Source organism: Lagenorhynchus albirostris, chromosome 11 (genome assembly GCF_949774975.1).
Source record: "Lagenorhynchus albirostris chromosome 11, mLagAlb1.1, whole genome shotgun sequence".
Taxonomy (NCBI): domain Eukaryota; kingdom Metazoa; phylum Chordata; class Mammalia; order Artiodactyla; family Delphinidae; genus Lagenorhynchus; species Lagenorhynchus albirostris.
Window position 1 is genome coordinate 20,794,599 of NC_083105.1, and position 24,122 is coordinate 20,818,720.

At 39.0% G+C, this 24,122-nt stretch overlaps 1 protein-coding gene across 1 annotated transcript in view; it reads right to left on the reverse strand.

The window, feature by feature from the left end:
- ANO4 (anoctamin 4) overlaps positions 1-24,122 on the reverse strand; it is a 454,222-nt gene that overhangs the window by 73,400 nt on the left and 356,700 nt on the right. Inside the window, exons 16-17 of the mRNA XM_060165661.1 lie at positions 22,742-22,802; positions 4,600-4,682 (exon numbers count right to left, since the gene is read on the reverse strand). Of these exons, the coding sequence (XP_060021644.1) occupies positions 4,600-4,682; positions 22,742-22,802 (144 nt within the window). The remainder of the gene's footprint in view (positions 1-4,599; positions 4,683-22,741; positions 22,803-24,122) is intronic.

Below are 24,122 nucleotides of genomic sequence, written 5' to 3' on the forward strand. Positions count from 1 at the left end.
CTCATAGCATTGTGGTCAAAAAAGATGCTTGATATGATTTCAATTTTCTTAAATTTACTGAGGCTTCATTTGTGACCCAAGATGTGATCTATCCTGGAGAATGTTCTGTGTGCCCTTGAGAAGAAAGTGTAATCTGCTGTTTTTGGATGGAATGTCCTATAAATATCAATTAAATCTACCTGGTCTAGTGTGTCATTTAAAGCTTGTGTTTCCTTATTTTCTGTTTGGATGATCTGTCCACTGGTGTAAGGGAGGTGTTAAAGTCCCCCTATTATTGTGTTACTGTCAATTTCCTCTTTTAGAGCTGTTAGCAGTTGCCTTATGTATTGAGGTGCTCCTATGTTGTGTGCATATATATTTATAATTGTTATATCTTCTTCTTGGATTGATCCCTTGATCATCATGTAGTGTTCTTCTTTGTCTTTTGTAATAGTCTTTATTTTAAAGTCTATTTTGTCTGATATGAGAATTGCTACTCCAGCTTTCTTTTGATTTTTGTTTGCATGGAATATCTTTTTCCATCACCTCACTTTCAGTCTGTATGTGTCCCTAGGTCTGAAGAGTGGGTCTCTTGTAGACAGCATATATATGGGTCCTGTTTTTGTATCCATTCAGCAAGCCTGTGTCTTTTGGTGGGAACACTTAATCCATTCACGTTTAAGGTAATTATCGATATGTCTGTCCCTATTACCATTTTCTTAATTGTTATGGGTTTGTTTTTGTAGGTCCTTTTCTTCTCTTGTGTTTCCCACTTAGAGAAGTTCCTTTAGCATTTGTTGTAGAGCTGGTTTGGTGGTGCTGAATCTCATAGCTTTTGCTTGTCTGTAAAGCTTTTGATTTCTCTGTTGAATCTGAATGAGATCCTTGCTGGGTAGAGTAATCTTGGTTGTAGGTTCTTTCCTTTCATCACTTTAAATATATCATGCCACTCCCTTCTGGCTTGTAGACTTTCTGCTGAGAAATCAGCTGTTAACCTTATGGGAGTTCCCTTGTATGTTATTTGTCGTTTTTCCCTTGTTGCTTTCAATAATTTTTCTTTGTCTTTAATTTTTGTCAATTTGATTACTATGTGTCTCTGCATGTTTCTCCTTGGGTTTATCCTGCCTGGGACTCTGTGCACTTCCTGGACTTGGGTGGCTATTTCCTTTCCCATGTTAGGGAAGTTTTCGACTATAATCTTTTCAAACATTTTCTTGGGTCCTTTCTCTCTCTCTTCTCCTTCTGGGACCCCTATAATGCAAATGTTGTTGTGTTAATGTTGTCACAGAGGTCTCTTAGGCTGTCTTCTTTTCATTCTTTTTTCTTTACTCTGTTCTGTGGCAGTGAATTCCACCATTCTGTCTTCCAGGTCACTTATCTGTTCTTCTGCCTCAGTTATTCTGCTATTGATTCCTTCTCGTGTATTTTTCATTTCAGTTATTGTATTGTTCATCTCTGTTTGTTCTTTAATTCTTCTAGGTCTTTGTTAAACATTTCTTGCATCTTCTCAATCTTTGCCTCCATTCTTTTTCTGAGGTCCTGGATCATCTTCACTGTCATTAACTGAATTCTTTTTCTGGAAGGTTTCCTATCTCCACTTCATTTAGTTGTTTTTCTGGGTTTTATCTTGTTCCTTCATCTGATACATAGCCCTCTGCCTTTTCATTTTGTCTACCTTTCTGTGAATGTGGTTTTTGTTCTACAGGCTGAAAGACTGTAGTTCTTCTTGCTTCTGCTGTCTGCCCTCTGGTGGATGAGGGTATCTAAGAGGCTTGTGCAAGTTTTTTGATGGGAGACACTTGAAATGTATTCTTAATTAGTATTGAAAACAAGGTAAATACCTTTCAAATCCAGCTAAAATCAAGGTTCCTCTAATTCTAAATCAAGCTGAGATTTCATTTCATTGAGTTGAGTCCCATCCAATGTGAAAAGTTTCTGACTAAAAAGCAATTATGGGATTAGGAAAAGATAATCAGCACAACGGTATTTTGAAGTCATTCTGATTAATTAAGAACTTGTTCTACATGAGTGTCTTGGAAGAGGAGGGAAAATAAGCACAAACTCTGGTGCAGTGGAGACTGAGTTAGTCCAGGCAGAAACACTCAAGACTTAGATGAAGGTACTGACAGAAAGCAAAGAAGGAGCTGACGGAAGAGAGATTATGGAGGATGGGCACAGTCTGGTAGTGGCCTCCCTGTGTAGGAGGAAGGGCAGCCCGTCTCCTGCTGCAGGATAAGCCCAATGCTGACTTTACACAGTGGCAGGTAATGGGGAAGGTCAGGGGGAGATACAGTTATAAACAGCCTCTGCCTCCTTTATTTTAGGTAGTTACACTTTAGGATATAAACAGATCTAGAATATTCTGCTTCTTTGGGAAACTCAATTCATTAGGCTGTAAGTGTCATCAAGGGTCACTGAGTTAATCATCCAGAAAATGAGGCCAGTCATGGAGCCAGACCTGTCATCCTGGGTATTACAGGCTGAATTGTGTCCCCACCCCACCCCCCGATTCATAAGTTGAAGTCCTAACCCTCAGTATCTCAAAATGTGTCTATATTTGGAGACAGGGTCTCTACAGATGTAATTCAGTTAAAATGAGGTCATTAGAGTGGACCTTAATCCAACATGACTAGTTTCCTTATAGGAAGAGGAAATTTAGGCAGAGACATGCACAGAGAGAAGACAATGTGAAGATACAGGGAGTAGATGGCTATCTACAACCCAAGGAGAGAGACTGGGAACAGACCCTTCCCTCATGGCCCTCAGAAGAAACCAGCCCTGCCAATACCTTGATCTCAGACTAGCCTCCAAACTGTGGGACAGTCAACTTCTTTTGCTTAAGCCACCCAGTCAGTGGCGCTTTGTTACGGCGGCCCTAGCAAAGTAACATCCTGGGTTACCCCTGAAGAAGGCATGCAGCATGTCTGGGCTCTTCTGTACAGCAAGCTGAGAACCACAGGCTAGAAGTAAGAGGCATTTCTACAATGAATCCCAAACAGAAATAGAATTGCACATAGCCCCTGACGTGAGTTCCTGTACACAGGTGTGCTGAGTGAAGGCAGGGTTCAGCACTCCATGCTTTTTAACAGGGCTGGGAGTTCAGAAGCTCTAGACTTCTGAAGGGGTATGTTTACCCTAAGGGTACTCACACTGTGGGCCTACCACAAGGGCCAACAGTGACTTTAGACTGGTTTAGTCAAAATTATTTAATGCCCTACTTTATAGCTGAAAGGGGAAAATTTAGAAACATTTTTCTTTCGAAATGAAAACGAAGATGAAGTAATTTGTCTTAGATGACACAGCTGCTTAGTGGTGACTCGGCTTCCCAGGAAAGAGGATTTTCCATCCCACTCGAAAGCCACTCCCATAAACACATGTAACAAAAACCAGAGCAGCTCCACCCAGGAGGAAGTCTTGAATGCAGCCTGGCTGTGGCTGGTAGCCCCCAGAAGTCACCTGGGCAGTTTCTTCCAACTCAGAAAACCATTTTCTAGAGAATGCATGCTTATAAAAGCATGAGAGAGGCCTCATCACAAGAACAGGGATTGCTGAGAATCCCAGTATCATTTCTAGATTTAAAAACTACCCAAATGTGTTCATGGGTGTGAGGAGAAAAGGCAGCCATCCACGAGGCATGATTTGAAGGAAAAAACACTCCCCTCAAAATTATCTCCCCCACCAAGCCTATCCCAGGGCTAAAATTCTCAGTTATGTTTACAGAAGATTCCTTTTAATTTATAAAAATATATATCTGTGTCTCTTGGAAGGAAAACACCCATTGATACCCATTATCATATCATATATGACTAGTGTATTTGATTTACTGGCCCAGCAAGGCTCTGAGGAAATGTACTCAGGAGAGGTAGGAGATAATGGATGAGAGGAAGGGAAGAGGAGTTCAGGCCGGGCACATGGTGACCAAACCCACCCATGGGTCCTCGAGACTTCTGACAGGAATGGGGCAAGGAGAGAGAGGATAAAGACCAGACACAGGTTAGGAAAGGGCATGGTGTATTGGCCTAGAAGGGGATAAAGGGAGAGTGACATGCTGAGAAAGTGAAGTCTGTGGGACTGAGTTTACCTCTCCTGGACGGTTTTATCTAGAGCTGGTTCTGCTTTTAGCCACATCCACCAAATAGGCTGTTTGAGGAGTGGTTTCCCTTCAGTATTTATCACTTAGGGGAACACTACTGAGCCTGTGCACATCTGGTCACTGTCCAGGGTCCTGTAGAGTTCACAGAACCATTTCCTTGGAGTACTTAGGAGGTCCGCTTCCATGTGCCTACCATTGTGAAGCTAATATTCTCCTTCTGATAAAGTAAAGAGAATGGATAATATTTAAGGAAACTAAACAAATCTTACTACCAATTCTTCTGATGCCTCTACCTACAAGTGAAATGCTTTACTTAGTCATGGAATTTTACTCCACTAAGAAATCAAAATGTTGTGTGCTTTTTTTTTAATTCCTCTTGAAACTTCCTATAAAGACAGGTATAAAAAATGCTTTATGAATCAACCTGACTTCCATCACAGGCCAGAGAGCGATGACTCAAGAGGGACTGTGTATTTCTTGGTTATCGGCTTTTTTAAAAAAAGAAAATTGAGGTAAATGATACAAACCTCCTCTTCTTCCCAGTCTATCAAATCCCAGTCATAAGCAATTACTGCTCTCCGTCTTTTCCAAAACTCCAGGAAAACTGTCGCTGGAACAAGCAGAGAAAGGCAGACATTTTCAAATAAAACAATGCCTTTAACTGTGCCAATGGATAATGAGGCCATTGTAAAGAATGACAGTTTGTGTAAGCATTCTTGAATATCAGAATTTCTAGATAAACTTTATTTAACAAGGATCATTTTCTGAGAATTACTAAGTCTGTGTCAAACACAATGAAAACTTAGAGATTTAAATTAAGCTGATTTGCAAGTCACAGCAGAGCAGACTTACTAGAATGACGAAGCTCCTGAGATGTAAGAATACAGAAAACTAGGTTACCAACATCATTTGAAAAGTGAGGGGCAGAAAAGGAAAAGCAAAGCTTAGCAGTTCACATGTATTTGATTGCCAGTGATCTCTTGTCCCCCAAATTCCCCTCAGGATAAATATCTGTGTAGACTGTATCTGCCTATTTTACTGAAGGAAGCTGTTTTGTTGGAGGAAGCTGTCCTGTTGCTTCTCTTTTCTCCAAACCATCTCTTTATTGTCACATTGAAGGCAAAAGTGTGTAAATTCTGTTAAGAACCTTTCCCAACCTGCTGGACTCCCTACCCAGGTAAAGCTGGGAGTGATCCTCATTTAGCCAAAGTAATTTTCTACTCAATTCAATTTAAAAATATCAACACAAATGAATTGTTGAGCATTATAAAATGATAGAGAGATCAAAAAATAATCAAGACACATTCCTGCTGCCTTGGAAGTCACAAGCCCAATGAGGGAACACATACACTCAGTTACTCACTCAGAGGATGACTGCAACTAAGGATATCACAGAGATACCCTAGGAGAGGTAATTGTTGACCATCTCTATTGGGCCTTGCTGTGTAGTCAGACTTCAAAAGGGAAAAATATGTCATATATTTGGAATCAGTTTCATGGGGTAAGGTAAACATCCAAATGTCCATTCCAAAGAGAGATAACTACTTCCTTCTTTTCTACTCCCCCTTGCTCTCACACTAGCTCCTTATTAGTGGTATTCGGACACAGAAGACATGTTTAAAAATAAGTAACTGGAAAGACAGTATAGGGTAATAGTTAAGAGCGCTCTGGCTTGTGACCTAGACATTCCTAGATTTGAAATCCAGTTCAGATACAAGCTGTGCTATCACTGGCAAACGAATTCACTTTTCTAATTCTCAATTTCCTGCTAAGCAAATGAGGGATGGCAATATAATCCCTATCCGCAATGGCAAAATTCAAAATGCTCTAAAAATTGTAAGTTTCTTCCCCTAAGTTTGGCACAGATTCATCTTGTGGCAAGCTGTGACTTCAACTGAGGTGAGGCTACTCAAAGTCTTCATTTATCCCTCTTAGTGAGAGTACACATACGTTGAAAGCAGCCATATTAATGTATTTGAATATGGGGTACTTCCCAGACCTCATGAGGTATTATAGAATATATGATATATGTACCACAGTGCCTCTCTAAAATTTGAAAAATTCAGAGTATAGTCGTTAAGAAAGTCACGCCTAAAATAATCAAGTGCTTAATTCTAGAAGCGGGAAATGGAAACAAACATATGTCTTTGGAGGTTAATAAAAGTGCCAAACTATTTACAACAGCCAAGATATGGAAGCAATCTAAATGTCCATTGACAGAGGAGTAAAGATATATATATATATATATATATATATACACAATGGAATATTGTATATACATTACAATATATATACATTGTATATATATATATACAATGGAATATTAGCCATAAAAAAGAATGAAATAATGCCATCTGCAGCAACATGAATGGACCTAGAGATTGTCATACTGAGTGAAGTAAGTCAGACAGAGAAAAGACAAATATCATGATATCACTTATATATGGAATCTAAAAAAAATGTACAAATGAACTTATTTCCAAAACCGAAACAGAGTCACAGCTGTAGAAAACAAACTTATGGTTACCAGGGGGAAAGGGGGGAGGGATAAATTGGGAGATTGGGATTGACATATACACACTACTATAAATAAAACAGATAAGTAATAAGGACCTACTGTATAGCACAGGGAAATTTACTCAATACTATGTAATGACCTATATGGGAAAAGAATCTAAAAAAGAATAGATATATGTATATGTATAACTGATTCACTTTGCTGTACACCTGAAACTAACACAACATTGTAAATCAACTATACTCCAATTAAAAATGAAGAAAGAAAAGTGCCAAAAACTGAGCAGCTATTTTCCACTGGAATCCTTGCCAGGAGTCTTATTGTGTCAGGGGTTCCCAAGACCACCTCCAGTCTTGATGATTCACTAGGAGGACTCATAGGACTCAGCATATAGTGGTACATATGGCTAAGATTTACTACAGTGAAAGGATATAAAGCAAAATCAGCAGAGGGAAAAGGCACATGGGGTGAAGTCTGGTGGAAACCAGGTGCAAGCTTCCAAGAGTCCTCTCCCAGTGGAGTCACACAGCATGTACTTAATTCCCCAGTAATGAGTTGTGACAACACGTGAAATGTCGTCTAACAGGGAAGTTCATTAGAAACTCAGTGCCCAGGGTTTTTATCAGGGGCTGGTCACACAGACATCCTTTGCCTAGCACGTTCCAAAATTCCCAAGCCTTACAAAAAATCAGGTAGGTATTCAGCACAAACCATAATGTTTGAGCAAACCGTTTAAAATGTAAAACAAGTTACTCTTAGCAGTTAGGGTGGTAGAAACTCTCCTGAAATTTAAGTTCCCAGATGCCAGCCACGGGCCAGCCCTGTAAAGCAGGACTCTCTAAGGCAGGCCTGCTGTGTTAACTTCTTTCTGCACATTTGCCCTCTGCCTCACCAAATGATCTTGTCCTTGCATGGGGTCCCTGAAACATCTCCTTGACTAGGTCCTCTGGCCCTTCAAACAAATGCTACTTTATTGATTTTCTCGCTTTGGTCTCCAGAGTCCCTCCTAGCCTTGAAGAGACAAGGCAGCCAAGCCTTGAATGTGTGGCTTTTCTCCGTAAGAAGAAAAGCTTTGGACCCCTTGGCCTCAGAAAGGCTTGCTCGGGGGTCATGCTGGGATGGCCTAAGGCCACAGGATACACATCCAGTCTGTCTTATAGGCTGTTGCTGCTCCCAACAAGCCCCATTGACCCATCTGTGGTTCTCGTCTGTAGGAACTGATTTCCAAGACAAGTCAGTGGCTGTAAGAATTATTCCACCAGCTTCCTTCTCCCCAGCATGTGCTGAACCCTGCCTCAAGGAGAAAGAAACTCGAAGCAGTAATTCCCTTCTTCAGCCAATAATCCTCTCCTCTCTTCCATTCTAGAACTTGGGAAGATGAGAAGAATGCAGCTGCCATTTTCTTGTGTCTTTGTGTGAAAATCCCCATTCATCTGAGGAGGAATATGCTTCTATCTCTATGTATGAACTAGGATGTAATCAAACCAATATAGGTGATCTCTTCTCAAGGCAAAGCTCCAACCCCCCACCCGCATAACTCCATGATTTAAGTCCTTTGTCTAAATACACAGCTCTGGGAGCCCATGTGCTTTGGGTGTGGTAAGTTATATGCTGCCTTATGTCATGAGCTCACACTTTCCTCTTTGTCTCCTTTGAAGCTGGCTTATGCTATACGTATATGTATCCATCTATATATATATCTTTATATTATATCTTTCTTTTATACTGCCCAGTACTATGATTAAGTTTGATTAAAAGTATATTTCTTTTGGAACTTCCCTGGCGGTCCAGTGGTTAAGACTTTGCCTTTCCAATGCAGGGGGTGTGGATTCGACCCCTGGTTGGGGAGCTGAGATCCCACATGCCTCAGGGCCAAAAAACCAAAACATAAAACAGAAGCAACGTTGTGACAAATTCAATAAAGACTTTAAAACTGGTCCACATGAAAATATCTTTAAACAAAATTTTTAAAAAGTATATTTATTTTATATATTGATTCTCAAAAGACTGAACATTCTGACGTGTTTTGTCAACATTTTCTAATATATGCAATTATTTCCACAAGAATTTGGCCCCCAAATTTCCTTTTTCTCAGCTACTTACTGCTAGCATTTTGAACTTCTTAGATTCCAATCTATCTTTCCATGCTGCTAATGATTTTTCTAAACCCCAATCTAACCAGGTCTCCGAGCAGGGGCTCGTCAATAAAGTCACATCACCCATAAAATAAAGCCCTGTTACCAGCCCAGGATACAAGGATCCTAAGGACCCTGCTTGTGCCCAACTCTCCACCCTGTACTTCTACCTGATCTACCCACAAACAAGTTCACCTGAGATGTTAATGCCAATCCCAAACAACAATCCTCTCACAACAGTAGTTGACACATTAGGAAATTCTGAGACTTCTGTCAGTGCAGACAGGGTCAGGATTAGTGTTCAGGTAGGTTAGTGTTCAAATAGCAAGACACTCTTGGCTCCGAATCACACACAATTGAGAAGTTTGTCACATGCAGCCCATAAGGGACACAAAAGGAAGACATGACAGAGTGTTCGGCAGGCCACACCCTATTATCATTTTCTTAAATAGAATAATTATGGTTTGTGGCTGACTCCTATGCATTTACTGAAACCATTTATCATCTTTCTAAGCATAGTGCGATTATATCTCCCAGGTTTACTGCAGTTATATGTGGCCATGAGCCAAATTTTAGCCAATGAAAAGTAAGTAGAAGTGATGTGCATCACTTTTGGGCTGAGGAATTAAGAAGTAGGTGTATCCTCCCTATGCTTCTTTTCTCCTTTTGCTCGATGAATGGAGAGAACTCTGAGGATCTAGAAGAGGATGGAGCCATGAGATGGAAGGAATTTGAGTACTTGGATGACCAGGTAGAAGGCTATCTGACAACCAGGAACACCTGATTGGGTTTTAAGTTTGTGGGTTCTACTGAGCATCAAGGTTTTGCAGTTAGTATATTACGGCAGCTAACTTTACTCATCCTAACTGATATAGGAATTTTTCTGGAAAGTATAGCCATTATTAACATTCTGCAAATAGTTAGAAAAAAAACCATTGAATAACTATCTTTCATCATCTTCCTAAGGCATTTATAGAGACCTATGCAGGGAAATCTCCTCTTTCAGCTGCATATCTTAAGTTCCATGGCAGGGTTGAAATACTGTACCATTTATTTAGTTACTGTATAGTAAGTATTTATTACATCTTAGGTACTAATCTTTATTTTCTAAAAAGCTTGTAAAGTTTGGCATTATTTTCATTATTCTATGGATGAAAAATTTGAGGTACAGAGAACTCACAAGGCTAGTAAAAAACAGAACTGAGATTTGAACCTGATTTGCCTCTTTTTTGGCTTAAAACAGTAGCAATTTATTTTTTCACAGTTCTGGAGCTTACAAGTCCAAAATCAAGGTGTTAGCAGGGTTGGTTCCTACTGGAAGCTTTGAGAGAGAGTCTGTTCCATGCTTCTCCCCTAGCTTCTTGTGGTTTCCCACAATCCTTGGCATCCCTGGATTTGCAGAGGTACTGCTCCTCTACCTCTGTCTTCACATGGCATTCTCTCCTGTGAGTGTCTGTGTCTCTGTTTTCTCTTCTTATAAGGACACCAGTCATACTGGTAATCCAGTATGGCCTCCTCTTAACTTCGTTACATCTTCAAAGACCCTATTTCCAAATAAGGTCACTTTCACAGGTATCAGGAGTTAGAACCTCAACATATCCTTCTTGGGGGGACACAATGCAACCCACAACAGGGATGTGTGGGCTGTTACAAGGACTAGGGGCACAATTGGCATTTAGAGTAGGAGCCAGAGGTGCTAACTACATGACTCCTAGCTACGAGCCCACACTCTAATCCGGGAGCTTTAACTTCTACTGAAATGGGAAAAGCCAAAAAGAGAGACAAAGGAAGACAAAGAAAGCCTACTCTCCCAACTACAGGAGCTGAAACTAGTTATAAATCAGAAGTGCTGTGCCCCAGGGTTATAGGTTCACTGTGGGAGCCTGACATTAGCTCTGTATCCTTCTCTCTGATCTATACTCTTCTTCTGGGAGGCCTGGAAAAGTCCACACTTATTCCCAAAGCTACTAGGGATACAATGCTGCCAATTTTTGCCCTCTGGTAACATAATAGATATTGAGAGGCCTAATTTGATTCTTCACTTTAAAAATGTCTGCACTGGTAGTCCAGAGGAAAATTATGTTTAATCCCAGAAAACAATTTTAAAGGCATTTTTCTTATTTTTGAAAAAACAAGGAGCTTAAAGATCCTACAGTCTAATGTCTTTCCTTGAGAAAAGATTATGTTCCATTTGTTTGGAGAAAAAGAAGAGTTGAGCTCTGGCCAGGAATAAAATGAGGAGTACCTATGAGTGAGTACTTATGATTTTAATTTCAGAATGATGACCTGCTGTCTGATGACTCAAAGCATTTTCAGAAACCTGGTCAAGATGATTCTCTTACTTCCTAGGAAAGCAGAATGACTTACTTCATACACACCTTCAGTCATTTTTTTCCCAATGCTAATTTTAATTTTTAAAAGTAAAATTAATAATACTAACAGATTTCGTCTTTTCAGTCCTTTATAACTTTCTGAGAATGTTCATTTGGAGGAAGAACAGAGGAATTTATTTTAAAGTCTATTTTGTCTGATATGAATATTGCTACTCCAGTTTTTTTTGATTTCCATTTGCATGGAATACCTTTCTCCATCCTCTCACTTTCAGTCTGTATGTGTTCCTAGACCTGAAGTGAGTCCCTCGTAGACAGCATATCTATGGGTCTTGTTTTTTGTATCCATTCAGCCAGTCTATGTCTTTTGGTTGGAGCATTTAATCCATTTACATTTAAGGTAATTATTGATATGTATGTTGCTATTGTTATTTTCTTAATTTTTTTTATAGGTCTTTTTCTTCCCTTCCTCTTTTGTTCTCTGCTCTTGTGTTTCTTGCCTAGAGAAGTTCCTTTAGTGTTTGTTGTAAACTGGTTTGGTAGTGCTGAATTCTCTTAGCTTTTGCTTGTCTGGAAAGCTTTTGACTTTTCCACTGAATCTGAATGAGAGCCATGCTGGGTAGAGCAGAGAAGTTTAAATGATGTGCTTTTCAAGAACCTAGAAATAAAGGAATAAGTCACATCCTGAGAGCTTAACTTGTAAAATCTTCACACAATGAGTGAGCTTAGTTAGAAGTCACAAACTCAAATGCTAAATGGGTCAGATCAGTACAAAACCTGGAAGAAGCCATACAATAGGGAGTGGTGGGGTTTGGGACAAATTGGGAAGGGTATGCACCATGTAAAGTGGTAGGTTTTTCTCAGTTCTCATTGATTCTGCTGTGGCAAGTTCTTCAAATTTTTCAAAAGGAACTATGAAAATGTATTTTCACATGGACTATCTCAATTTTAAAATGTTAAGCGTTTATTCATATATTTTAAAAATTGGTGAAAACCAAACAGAATATTTTTATGGGTTGCTAATTTGCAACATTTGAGGTAGGCCATTGGAAGTAATAATGCAAATGAATATAAATGAGTGACTAGAGAGTTTGTGAAACACTCTAAAATGCCAAGATGAGGGTAATCTCAGGATCCAGGAAGGACAGGAATGTGACTCAATTTTAAGAAGCCAAAACTATTACTGGCATTAGGACCTCTTCTGGAGAAAGTCAGTGTGTCCAGATAGGGGAAAAACAAGGGTAGCTGAGGAAAAACAAGGGCCTAAGAACACAAATTTGGTAGTTTCATCTAATGTAGATATTAGAAAGGTATCCTGACATGGGATAAGAATGATTAATCAAGCAGAAAAAAAATAGTTCTTGCTCCCCTCTTTTGTTCATTTAACAATTATTACTTGCATTCTTTTAATGTTCTAGGGATTTTGCTAGCTGTACTGATTCCCATGCTCAAACAACATATGGTGATTAATTTGGTTTCCCAAGTTTCCTGACAGAGGAATAATGTGATGGTCATTATAAAATAATATTCACTACCATATACCTGTATTTTCACATACTAGCTTATGCACTGGTGTTTGCAGAGTTTAGAAGCGTCTGTATCCCCAGGTCAGATTAGCTCTGGGTATTCCAACAGTGTTTCTGAACTGGTATTGCCTAGGAGACACCATGGATCATGGCAGTTTCTCCAGGGAACCACAATTCTCTGAGGCCTTGTCTGAGCATATGCTTCCCTTCTATAAGAAGCCATTAAACTGCAGCAGGCTGAGGACTTTCCCTTCCACTCGTGAGGATTAACTACTAAAATATAAGAAACAGCTGTTATCAGCACTGGACAAGAGACAGTGCAAACCTGTGACACCGAGAGGAAAGAAATAAATGAGGTGGGCCCTAGGAGCATACCAACTCATTGCTTCTAGGCAGTTCCCAGGATACAGTTCAGGCAGGGAGAACAAAAACAGGGCCTAGTGGTCTTACTGAGCTGGGGAGACAGAGATTGAGTAGGGAGGGTGAGTTGGCAATTACCTATGGGGCAGAATACCAGAAAGGAAGGAGCTATACTAAAAGAAAGCTGCAATATCAGCAACAAGGTCCCCTCTACTCTTGACATGCATAGGGTGAAACTACATGAGGCTGCTTGGTAGCTAAACAATCCTCAGAGTTCACAGAGGGCCAGAAGTAGTTCACAATCCCACTAGTCAGAATGCAGAGTATTATAATACATAGGTATTATAAGAGGCCTAATACAGGTGATGCCTTAGTTGTGGACTATTGTAAGTCTCTGGACTTACAATAAACAAGCTAAACACAAGTTTCAAAAGGATCAAACAGGGCTGCAAGTTAGTTAACTGCATGCCTGAACAAAGTCCAGCACTAAAGAAACACAACAAAACCCCAAAACTCAACACTTTCCAGCACTGAATAAAAAATTACCAGGAATGCAAATTAGCAGGAAAATAAAACCTATAACTAAGAGAAAATTCAATCAATCTCAGACTGACAGCCTAGAAATGATAGAGCAAGGATGACAAAACAACTACAGTTGGTCCTTGAACAATGTGGGGGTTAGGGGTGCCGACCCCCATGCAGTTGAAAAATTCACATATAACTTTATAGTAGGCCTTCCGTATCAGCAGTTCCACATCTGTGGATTCAACCAATTGCTGATCATATAGTACTGCAGTACATATTTATTGAAAAAAATCTGCATATAAGTGGACCTGTGCAGTTCAAATCTGTGCTGTTCAAGAATCAACTGTATTATAAATATGCTTCCTATGTCAAGAAGGTAGATAAAAACCTGAACACAATGGGGAAAGTGATAAAATATACAAAAAGATCCAATTGATTAAAATCTGAGATGAAAAATACAAGACAGGAAAAGAAAAATACACTGGATAGGATTAACAGAAGATTAGCTTTTTCAGAAGAAAAGATCAGTGAACCGGAAGACAAATCAACAGAAACAATATAAAAAGGAGCCTGGAGAACACAAAGACTAAAAAGACTGAAAAAGGGTAACCAAAGTATAAGTAACCTGTAGGACAATATTCAGCGGTCTAACATACATGTAATTGGAGTACTAGACAATATGATTCTGGAAAATTTTCTAAGAACATGCAAGACCTGTACATTGGAAATTACATAACATTGCTTAAAGAAATTAAATAAATGAAAAGCTAAATGACATTCATGGGTAGAAATATTTGATAGTAAGTCTTCAGTATTCCCAAACTGATTTATTGATTCAATTAAATCACAATCAAATATCAGCATTTTTGGAGGGTAAACATTGACAAGTTAATTCTAAAATTTATATGGAAATGCAAAGGACCTAAAGCAGACCAAACAATTTTTTAAAAGAGGAAGATTTCAAAGCTTACTATTATGCTATAATAATCAACACAGTGTTATTACATAAAAGTACACATATAGATCAAACAGAAAAAAATTTCACATATAGACCTATACATGGCCAACTGATTTTCAACCAAAATATGCCAAGAAAATTCAAGGAAGAAAAGGATAATCTTTCAGCAAGTAGTACTGGAACAACTGGATATCCATATATGCAAAAAAAATGGATCTGACCCTTACCTTACACTATATACAAAAATCAACTTGAAATAACTCATGGACCTAAATATATGTTCTAAAACTACAAGCTCTCTAGAAGAAAATCTTAGGGACCTTGAGTTTGGCAAAGATTTCTTAAAAAAACAAAAATCACAGAATAAAAGAAAAAATTAAATTGGAATATATCAAAAGTAAAAACTCTTGCCTTTTATTTTTATTTTATTTATTTTTCATTTTAAACTTTATTTATTTATTTATTTATTGGCCATGCCACAAGGCATGTGGGATCTTAGTTCCCCAACTAGGGATCAAACCTGTACCCCCTGCAGTTGGAAGCATGAAGTCCTAACCACGGGACTGCCAGTGAATTCCAAGCACTTGCTTTTTATTTTTATTCTTATTTTTTATTTTATTTTTAACACATTTATTGGAGTATAATTGCTTTACGATGGTGTGTTAGTTTCTGCTGTATAACAAAGTGAATCAGTTATATATATATATATGTTCCCATATCTCTTCCCTCTTGCGTCTCCCTCCCTCCCACCCTCCCTACCCCACCCCTCTAGGTGGTCACAAAGCACCGAGCTGATCTCCCTGCAAGTGCTTGCTTTTTAAAAGATACCATTAAGAACATAAAAATGAAAGCCACGAACTGGGAAAAATATTTGCAAACATAGTATGCTAAAGGACTTCTCAGATTATATAAATAACTCTTTTAACTTAAAAATAAGAAGACAAACAACCCAATAACAAATGGGCATTTGAACAAACACTTCACTAAAGATGTGCAGATTGCACACAAGCTCACGGAAAGATGTTCAACATCACTAGTCATCAGGGAAATGCAAATTAAAACCACAATGGGATAACACTATGTACCCACTAGGATGACTAAAATTATAAAGACTAATAATTTCAGGTGTTTGTGAGGATGTGGAACACCTGGAGCTCTCATATAATGCTATTGGGAATGCACAATGGCACAGCCACTTCAGAAAACAATTTTTTATAAAGTTAGACATTCCCTTATTCTATGATCCAGCAATGCCACTCCTAATTATTTTCCCAGGAGAAATAAATACAAAGACTTTTATGCAAATGTGCAAAAAATTTTTATAATAGCCATTAAGTCTCAGCTGTATTCATAATAGCTAAAAACTGGATTAAATCCAAATGTTTATCAACATTTGGGTAAACAAATGGATAAAATGAATAAACAAATTTTGGTATATTTCAAGCAATGGAATACTATTCTGTACTATAAAGAACAAACTACCAACATATGCAACAATATAAATGAATCTCAACAGCTTTAATCTTAGTGGAAGAAGCCAGAAACAAAATGCTAAATACTGAAAGACTATTTGTATGCAATTCTAGAACAGAGTAAACTATAGTGATAGAAAGCACGTTTGAGGTTGCCAAGGGGCTGACTGCAGAGGCTTGAAGAAACTTTCTGGAAAATGAAAATGTTCTATGTCATCATTACAGTGACGGTTACATGACTATATATGTTTGACATAACGTCAAAATGTACACTTAAAATCACTGGATTTTATGTGAATTATACCTAACTAAAATTGATAAAAATGTCCTATCATCCTATCACCCAGAGGACACCACCATTAATATAATATAAAATACCTTTGTTTAGCTCACAGGAAACATTTTGACCAGGCCCAACTGTGAATGGCTGCAAGTAAGAAGAAATTAACACATCCCCTTCCAGAGTCTGTCCAAAACTAGGAAATATCTACAATGACTTATAGCCTTTTTTATTCTTCCTCCTCACCTCCCCCCTCTTTGTTCTACAAAAGAAACTAGCATCGAAATCCAGGCAAGATAGTTCTTTGGGACACCAGTCCACCATCTTCTCAGTCTTCTGGCTTTTTGAATAAAGTCACTATTCTTTGCCCCAGTATATCATCTCTCGATTTATTGGCCTGTCATGCAGTGAGCAGTAGGACTTTGGACTTGGTGATGCTTCTATACCTGAAATCACACTTTATTTGTATACTTTGTATCCTATATTAAAAAAAGTTAAATATAGCTTTGTGTTACATTATTATATGCTTGGAAAGACGATTTTTAATGGCTACTTAGAATTTCCTTAACCATTCTATTGTTGGATATTTAGGTTATTTCCAATTTTTGTCTGTCACAAACAACTAAAGCAAGGAAAATATATGTATATGTTTATGTTTATATATGTTTATAATATATTTGTTTTTTAAAAAATTTATTTATCTTTACTTATTTGTGACTGTGTTGGGTCTTTGTTGCTGTGCACGGGCTTTCTCTAGTTGCAGTGAGCGGAGCCTACTCTTCGTTGCAGTGCGTGGGCGTCTCATTGCGGTGGCTTCTCTTGTTGCAGAGCATGGGCTCTAGGCATGCGGGCTTCAGTAGTTGTGGCACGTGGGCTCAGTAGTTGTGGCTCGTAGGCTCTAGAGCACAGGCTCAGTAGTTGTGGTGCACAGGCTTAGTTGCTCCGTGGCATGTGGGATCTTCCCTAACCGGGGCTCAAACCCATGTCCCCTGCATTGGCAGGTGGATTCTTAACCACTGAGCCACCAGGGAAGCCCAATATATATTTTTTTATTCTGTAATTAAGATCTTCCCTGACACCCAATTCTGCACGATGTTTTAACTGAGCACTGGAACAGCCTTCTTAGTGGCTACCTGCTACCTATTGGTCCCCACTTTCACCCCTCCCCACACTGTTGCCACAGTTGCTTCCCAAACACAACTGATGATGTCACTCCCCAGTTTGCAACTTCAGCTGGCTTTCTGCTGCCTACAGGGTGAAGCCATGGTTCTCTGTTGTGGTACAGATGTTGTGTGATAAACAGAACTCAGGCTTCAACATATACTCTTTTATGGCTGAATTGTGTCCCCCCTGCAAAAAAATATGTTGGTGTCCTAAGCTCCAACCTCAGAATGTCACCTTATTTGGAAATAAAATAACTGCAGATTAACTAGTTGAGTTCATACTGGAGTAAGGTGGGCCCTTAATCTAATATGATTCGTGTACTTATATAAGAAGACCACCATGTGAAGACAACAGAGACACGAGGAGAATGCAGGTGAAGATGGGGGGCAGAGATTGGAGCCATGTTCTCTCCAAGCCAAGGAATGCCAAGGTTTGCTGGCCAGCACAAGAATCTAAGAGAGACACATGGGACAGATTCCCACACAGGGTCTCCCAAAGGAACCAACACTGTTGACACCTTGATTTCAGACATCTAGTCTCCAGAACTGTGAAAGGATAACTTTCTGGGGTTTTAAGCCACCCAGTTTGTGGTATATTGTTCCAGCACCCCCTAGGAAACCAGGACACATTCTATGTCCCTAGCACATGTAATGTCTAAGCATTCCTTTTCAGAGTTTTGCTCACACTGTTCTCAGCTCAGAATGTTATTCATACCTCCCCCAACTCCATTTATTTGCCTGGCAAATTTAAGACTTGGTTCCAATATCTATTCTTGGGTAAAAGCTTTTCTGCTTTTCCTTTTTGCCTCAGGAAGTTGGCTGCATGGACCCTCACTGTATCTTTATAAATTGGACTTAACACCTAGCATTATAATTACCAACTTCTGAAAGCAGAGATCACACCTTACTCATTTTTTAGGTATGCCCAGTGCCAAGGGACAGTGAATATGCACTGTCTGCTGAGTAATGAAATCTTATAACATCCTATAGGAGGTGAATGCCACAGAGGACATACTTCAGAATGACTCCGGAGTTTGGCAGACGAAATCTGGTTTAAAATCCAGACTCCATCACTTACCAGCTGCTGGGTAATCTTAGGTAAGTTGCATAACCTCTCTGAGCCTGAATATCCTCATCTATAAGATGGAGATAGGAATTTCTTCCTGGTGGGTTATGAGAAATTGATGAGGTATCATATGTGACTGCACCTACACACCTAGTAGGCATTTAGTAAATGTATACATTTTCATTTTCTGAATATACAATCACCGTTTTTCATTGGATATATAGATAAGATTATGAAAATTAGTGTAAATATCTAAAAACAAAAGGCAAATTATTATAAAATTTATTTTCAAAAAATGAGACATACTTCGTTCTTAAATTACTGATGGGACCATATGCAGAATCTTTGAATTTGCATTTAAACAACCACAATCTTGTGATTTTGATTGGAAAGCTCTGAGGACCTCGATTTGTTTGTTTACTGGGGATAATTTAATTTTTGGTAACACTTGAAAGAGGAAAAAAAAAAGAAAAAAAGAAAACAGAAACAAAGAACAGCGAGATAATATGCTTCCTGGCAAGTCTCTGCCAGTATCAAACTCCCTAATGACTCATTTTTTTTCCCCTAGGGAGAGAGCTAATTTAGACCATAATTGTCTGTCCCTTGAATCTTTCTGAACCAAAATGATCATTGACGAAAGAGCCACTCTGATTCAAGCCCTAGGCTCACAGAATAGTCCCTAGGAGGCCCTGCATCACACGAGTGTGAACAGGAACAAAGGTGGTGGAGTTCTGTCAAGATTTCTAACCCCACACAAAGGCCCTTCCAGCAACTACAGACTGTTTCCAAATGGAGCCTTATTGTTTCTCTGGTGAACATACAAAGCAAAAGGCAACAAAACAGACACACCAACCCCATCCCTTCTGAGGACTTGTAAACCCCTTAGATCTGTTCTCATCATCTCCATACCTAGCAATTTCCCGAAAATAAAGTGCATTTGTTTTCCTAAATGTTGTAACTTGTCAGCTGTAAAGGATGATCCTGAGACCATTAAACTGAGCTCCGTTAGAACTGATACATGTTTATACTGGGCTCGGGACAAGTGTAACAGTCTTTTATTTTAAAGTTCAGATCCGTGAAACAGAAGCAAACAGGATTACAGACAGCACATGGTCCTAGCAGTGGAGTGGAGGAGCTAAAAGCTTGTCTAGTTTAACTCTTGGCTTTACCACTTTTTTCTAGCTACTGCCTCCATTTTCTCATCTATCACATGGGAATAGTAATATTCCCTTCCTCAAAGGTTGCTATACAGATTAACTGAGATGATACTGAACAATGCTTAATATAGTAAGCCCTCAATAAGTGTATGCTATTATTCTAATTATCACTGTTATTGGCTATTCTAGATTTCTGCAAAAGGCAAAGCCCTATCTACAAAGAAACACCTGGGGTAAATGACTCTTTTTCTCAAACTGGGAACAATACAAGATTTAAGTAATAAGTTGTCTACGAAGACAAAGCAATTCTGAAAATGAATTATTTCAGGCTTGCGTTGCCTGTAATGGCCCTAAAATGTTCCCTTTGTTCAAAGGTTATTACAAAACATCTATCAGCTTCTTACTGAGTGCCCTCCGAGGAACAAGGACTGTCAGATCTCCAGCTTACCTACTTGCAACCTCCATGCTCCAGGCAATCACTACCAGTCCACTGAGGTTGGCAGAGATAAAATAATAAAGTCTGTCTATTATCCCCAGTATAAGACATTCCAACTTGCAAGAAAGGGATGCCATCCCCTTTACAATGGTGGTACTGGGTGAGGGGTGGAGATGACAACCTCTACCTTATAGACTATTATCATTCTACCAGAATTTTACTTCTGGGTAACTGTGGGAGAAGAAAATATTATTTCAGCCAAAGTATATGTAAAATTGGTGGAACACTGAAATGGATAAGGGAGTTTTGTGTGTTAATTCTTCTGAATACCACTCTCTCTACAGAAGTATTAACCTATTACACAGTAGATCAGTAGCCCAAAACAGAGCTTCCCAATATGTATGCCAGGAATGGATTATAGGTCTGCCAGAGGTGATAATCCCATCAGTTTTGGGGGAGGCTAAGGTTCTTAGGGCAGTATTATCCCTGGCCATGAGCAGGTTCCTTCATGGACATCAGCATGCTGTGCAAATATTATCATTTCCTATGTATCATGACTTGAAAAAGTTTGGGAACCACTGATTTAGGAAATGAATACATTTTCCAGAGTCTCCTCATTTGTGATCATGGCAAAGTTGAAGTACTGGATGTCTTATTATATTTCATGATCATGGTTACCAATACTAATATGTTCTAGAAAAGCCAGATACACATTCTTGACCTGAGAGGTCATTCCTGTAACCAAAACTCTATTATGGTTACCTTCCTTTGTTTGCAAGAGATGCAGTAAGGGGTAGCATAAATAGTGAGGGCTTTCACAAGGTCCACCAAGGGAGGCAGAAATCCCATGGGAATTAAAAGACTGGACCTATTCAGACAGGATATGGAAGCCAGCAGCTTGAGAGACTACAGCCACAAGACACCCTGGGTCTTCACCCTGATACTCCACTAGTAACATGACTTGGCCACATTCTTTCTTTGCTTCTCTTGGGGGATTGTCTTGCATTTTCTCCCAGATGGCTACCAGTTGGCTTCTGTACCCTCTATTCTAATTTTTTCCACTAGTTCTTTGCTTCTGCTTATTTCTAGGTTCAATTTCTCATAAACTCAACCTGCTCATAATTCCTCCTGGTCCCCAATTCTACCTGCTGGTCAATCTCAATCTCCCTCTCTCCCTTCCTCCCTCCCGTTTCTTCCCTCTCTGCATCTTTCAGTGCCTGTTTCTACTGCTAACTCTCTTGTGTCGCTCCACATTTGCCAATCCACATTCTTAAGAATAAGACTCTGGGTGGCATTGCCAGCTCCTGTTTGGGCAGAACCTTCTCTCATGACACTCACCAACCTATGGTTTGACTATTCTTGGGACAAATGCGCCCACTGGGTGAAAAGGGGCTGGAGTCATAGGGTTCAAAAATTTTTCTTCAACAGAGCTGCGGTGGGTGGGACAACTTGCTTTTGAAGAGCTCGAGGTAAAGAAGACATAACATACTTGGAACAAACCTCCCAAAGAAAACAAGGTTTTATATTTCTACATGCCAAAGAGACCATTTAAACATATTTATTGTCTTATAAAGAAACTCTTTTGGTAATTTTCTTCTCTTTCCCTTCTTTTTTCCCAATCCATACATTTATCCATCCACCCATCTAATGAATATTAATCTCTCTGTCTTAAAAAGAAATGCATAAGGTTTTCCATGACCATAATAGTCCTTGAGGACCATGAATCTATTAGGGGAGAAAAATTGTGTATGCAAATCATTATCAGTGCCCAAAGAATGGCATAAACCAAATGGTATGGAAATTCAAAGGAGGAAGACATCTTCTGGCTGGAGAAGATGCCACTTCAGCTAGGCCCTGAAAGATGGCAAAGATTCTGATATTCATTCCATACATAAGGAACAACATGAACCAAGCTTGAGTTAGTAGAGTTCTATAACCTCAAAATTCAGATTTTGGCTTTTTAAGTTCTAGAAAAAATGCATAATCATTGTCAAAAAATTCAAACCAAACAGAAAATATATAGTGTAAAAGGCCTGACTCTCATCACTGTCTACCTATCCTTCCACGAAAGGCAACCTCCTCTCCAAAGGTAACCGCCATTCATCGTTTATTATGTATTTGTCCTCTTTTCTATACTATTAAATTAGAGCTCTATAATTATTTGACTAGGAAGATATTATTAAACCTATTTTACCAAAAAGTGGGTTAAGTAACTTCTTTGGGCTAAGGAATTCTTTAAGTGAATGTTCCATCATACCTTGTTATTATAGGGCTATTGGCTTGAAGTGATTTAGAAGGACTCAATTCACTATTGTGAGTAGATCTTGTTTATGAGGAGTCATTTTGACCAGAACTGGAAGAAGCCTAAAGGTGGGTGCTCACATATTAGATGAAAAGATTCTACTCACAACAGAAAGTCCTATATATACTGAGATGGGTATTCAGGTGTCAGCAGACCTTTTGGTATACCATAGGCTTTATTTTTGTCTCCAACAGAAGGTGAATTTTACTCCAATAATGGAATGCTGATGAAACTGTTGAAGGCTTAAGAGAAATAAGACATGTTCTCCTCTACAACGTCACTTTTAAAATAAACCAAATGAATTATTTATCGACTTGTGTCTAATACAACAGCCAACTGAATTTACTCAAGCTTCTTCCTCTCATATCCAAAATCAGACTTTAAAGGAACATATCATAGAGCAGATGATGGGAACAAGTTATACGAATGTAGAACACTTACCCCAGACTGCCATGAAAACAGCAAAGAAGACAGTGGCTCCATTGTCAAAAAGGTGGGTTACCTGGGAACATTATGAGTCACAGTTAAACTAATTTCCTATATATAATATTGCAATTCACGTTTTTTTTTCACGTTCTGTAAAAATAGCTCTGACAATGCAATGAATTTGACAGAGTTTCTTTGGGGGATATTCCTTTTGGACCATAAGGAAGAAGGGATTTTTTTCTGTGAAATAGTTTGGATATAGAAAGGAGAATTTGTTCCATTTATGTGGCTATCACTTAGTTTAGCATTTATCAGCAGCCCCAATGGTGCTGTTAAGAATTTCCTTTCGCACACTATAAAAACTAATACACATGCATATCTCATGTGGATAGATTTATATTTAAGACCAGGTAGGGGGCTTCCCTGGTGGCACAGTGGTTAAGAATCCACCTACCAATGCAGGGGACACAGGTTCGAGCCCTGGTCCGGGAATATCCCACATGCCGCGGAACAACTAAGCCCGTGCGCTGCAACTACTGAGCCTGCACTCTAGAACCCACGAGCCACAACTACTGAGCCCACGTGCCACAACTACTGAAGCCCACACGCCTAGAGCCTGTACTCCGCAACAAGAGAAGTCACCTCAATGAGAAGCCTGTGCACCTCAACGAAGAGTAGCCCCTGCTCGCCGCAACTAGAGAAAGCCCTTGAGCAGCAACAAAGACCCAACACAGCCAAATATAAGTAAATTTAAAAAAGAAAAAAGACCAGGCAGGTATTAATGTTGCTGCTGTAAAGGTTTCTGATTTCCCCAGCACTATTTTTAATGCTTCATTTATTCTCTTTGAAAACATGGCCATTTTGTGTGTGTAGTTTTGAGCAAACGTTTTCTGGGCTGCCCCCAGGACTATGGCATTATAAAGAAGAGCAACCCATTAACACAAACCACTTCTACCTTTATTAAAGCCTCAGGTAATCACTACATTTACCTCTTACACATAACACAAAGACAGCTAGCAAATACTTTATTGCTAGAATAATATATTCTATTGCAATCATCATAGCAGAAAGCAAAAGTATCTCTTTTCGCCGTAACACTGCCAAGCTCATTTCCACCTCCAGGATAAATCACACCAACATCAAGCCAAACTGAAATGATGACTGATACGTTCGTAAAGCATAATCTTTTTTTTTTGGTGCTTAATAGCTCTCTATAAAGTATACTTTACTGTCCCTTGGAGAACGTGCCAAGTATAAACAGGTCTTTTCCTATTATATCAGATTGTGAAGTATTTCAAAATTTTCCAAAAGTTTATGACTTTTCTTTCTTTAAACACAGGAGAGATAGAGAGCATTCAAACACCTAGTGTGAGACAAAAGTCTAAAGCCAACTTAT